This window comes from Etheostoma cragini, chromosome 14 (genome assembly GCF_013103735.1).
Source record: "Etheostoma cragini isolate CJK2018 chromosome 14, CSU_Ecrag_1.0, whole genome shotgun sequence".
In the NCBI taxonomy this organism is placed as follows: domain Eukaryota; kingdom Metazoa; phylum Chordata; class Actinopteri; order Perciformes; family Percidae; genus Etheostoma; species Etheostoma cragini.
In genome coordinates, this window is record NC_048420.1 from 24,027,131 (window position 1) to 24,030,132 (window position 3,002).

General features: G+C 43.9%; 1 protein-coding gene across 1 annotated transcript in view; it reads left to right on the forward strand.

The window, feature by feature from the left end:
- The window catches only part of LOC117957211, a 39,233-nt gene extending 38,647 nt beyond the window's left edge, over positions 1-586 (forward strand). The window contains exon 20 of the mRNA XM_034892808.1: positions 206-586. Coding sequence (XP_034748699.1) covers positions 206-586 — 381 coding nt within the window. The remainder of the gene's footprint in view (positions 1-205) is intronic.
- Positions 587-3,002: the final 2,416 nt, after the last annotated feature.

Genomic DNA, 3,002 nt, shown 5'->3' on the forward strand with positions numbered 1-3,002 from the left:
CACACACACTCACATATTCAATCACACTCACACACAATCTCACACACACTCACACAAACACACACACTCACACATTCAATCACACTCACACACACGCACACACACACTCTCACACACACTCACACAAACACACACACTCACACATTCAATCACACACACACACACTCTCACACACACACACACTCTCTCTTTCTCTCTGTCTCAGGTGTGGTTTCAAAACGCTCGGGCCAAACTGAGACGCTCCCTCACCGCCGACGACTCTCAGGTCAACTCGCCCTCCGCTCCCTACAGAGGCGTAACCGTGGCAACCGGCTCCCCATCTTACTCCCCGCCCGACCAATCACAGCCCTTCTCTTTCAACACCAGCACCATCGACCAGCTGCAGCTCTCCCTGCTCACCGCCCCGCTCAGCTCCCCGCCGGCGAGCCCGGGCGCCAGCCAATCGGCCTTCTTCCTGGACTACGATTCCCAGAGTGCACCAGGGTGTGTCTCCTCTCTGGAGGCCTTCGAGGACTTTGGAGAGGCAGGAGGAGGACCAGAGGGAGATGTTGATTCTGATAGTTCTCATAGACGGCATTACTGCTAAACAGCTTTTCAAAATAAGAGAATAGTTAAAGTTATAATCCTTAAAGGAGACATATCACATGTAGTTTACAGCTTTATAGTTGTAGTTTAGGTTTCTACTAACGTGTTTACATGCTTTAAAAACACATGTCTCATACAGCCATGGCTGCTGCACCTGTAATAACCCTCTGTCTGAGACGCTCTGCCCCCCAGGAGGTGCGCCAGGCTTTAACAAGGGGGTCAGTCTCTCCTCTCTGAGCGTAGCTCCCATGGCGCCATTTTGATGCTACGAAGCCATCACCCGCCGTTAGCATCCCATTGACTCCCATTCATTTTGACGCCACTTTAACACCAAATAACTTGGTGTTAAATCTGAAGCGTTTAAAGACTCTATTTTTATGTTTTTTATTTCTAAAGAAACAAGACAATGTACAAAAGGCTCCGTTACCTCGTATGTCACATTATGGCTCCGTAGCATTAACATAGGCACAGGCTAATTACTGCTAACTAACATGCTAGTTGACATTTACATAGGCACAGGCTAATTACTGCTAACTAACATGCTAGTTAACATTAATATAGGTACAGGCTAATTACTGCTAACTAACATGCTAGTTAACGTTAACATAGACACAGGCTAATTACTGCTAACGAATATGCTAGTTAACATTAACATAGGCACAGGCTAATTACTGCTAACTAACATGCTAGTTAACATTAACATAGGCACAGGCTAATTACTGCTAACTAACATGCCTGTTAGCATTAGTAATTAAACCTAAACAGCTCGGCTATGCAACGGTAAGTCAAGTTTATGACAAAGTCATTAGCCTATTTTTATAAAAACGTCTGCTACGGAGCCATAACGTGAGCTACGAGGTAACGGAGCCTTTTATACATTATGTTTCTTTAGAAATAAACAACAAACAAATAGAGTCTTTAAACGCTTCAGATGTAAAGTTATTCGCTGTGAATTTGACGTCAAAATGAATGGGAGTCTATGGGATGCTAACGGCGGCTCATGGCTTCGTAGCATTAAAATGGCGCCATGGGAGCTACGCTAGAGAGGAGGGGCTAACCCCCCCTTGGTAAGGTCAACACTGCCATAGCAGGTGACCATGAAGGGAAATCTGGCTCTGTATGACATCATAAGGGGTCAAGATTAGTAAAAACAGTGGGAAATCTGACGTTTTCTTTTATACGTTGTAGGGGGGGCAGTAGTGGATTGGTAGCTGGAGGTATGCCAGTTCACCTCCTGGGCACTGCCAAGGTTCTCTTGAGCAAGGCACCGAACCCCCAACTGCTCGGGGCGCCTTTCCATGGGCCATCTCTCCATTAGTGCATGTATGGGTACTGAGCATGTGTTTGTAGTTCAGGCCTGTGTGCAATGTGTGTAACAACAACAGAGTGTACATTGTAATTCCGCCTTGCAGGATTAATAAAGTATACATTATTATTATTATTATTATTATTACATTATTATTAATATTACATTATTATTATAATTACATTATTATTATTATTATTATTATTATTATTACATTATTATTATTACATTATTATTATTATTATGAAAATCCGACAAATATATATATATATATATATATAATATAATATATAAAAAATATATAGATAAGCAAAATAGACTTTCAGTCACTCTGGCATCGAGTAATGCTGCTCATTAACTATACCCTTGTAGCCGAGCTGCACCAATCACATCAGTGTATCTGATGTAGGCAGGGCCAGAGGCAACCTGCACCAATCACATCAGTGTATCTGATGTAGGCGGGGCCAGAGGCAAGCTGCACCAATCAAATCGGTGTATATGATATAGGCGGGGCCAGAGGCAAGCTGCACCACAAACACGTGGCAGAGCCTTTAGAGGAAGTCTCTCTCTCTCTCTCTCTCTGTCTCTCTCGCTCTCTCTCTCTCTCTCTCTCTCTCTCTGTCAAAATAAAGCATTAAATTGAGGCATAAGCGGGGGTGGGGGGGGGGGCGCAATGACGAGTAGAAGGTAAAAATTTAAGTAAAAAGAAAAGTAAGGAGCTCACGTTAGCCCAATGTAGCGGAGGATGACGGCTTCTTCTTCACTAATCTATCCAAGTAAAAGTAAAATGTGATTTTAAAACTAGTCCTAGAAGTAGAATTTTTTCAACAACATACTCAACTAAATGCAAGGGAGTAAATGTAGCTCGTTACCACCCACCTGTCGTCCCGACCTGCGAGCGTTGATCTTTAAATGGCGTGAAGTCGTTAGGGCGTCATCAGTCTGCAGGTTCTCTGTCGTGTAATTGGACGGAAATTAAATCAGAGGAAAGACGCGACTCCTCAAAGCCAGACGGCCTGAATGACATTCTTACAGGTGGTTGTGTGTTTTCCCGCGGCGACCATTATGGTCGACAACGGTGACAAAAGAAGCCACGACCTGCCCCCGTCAG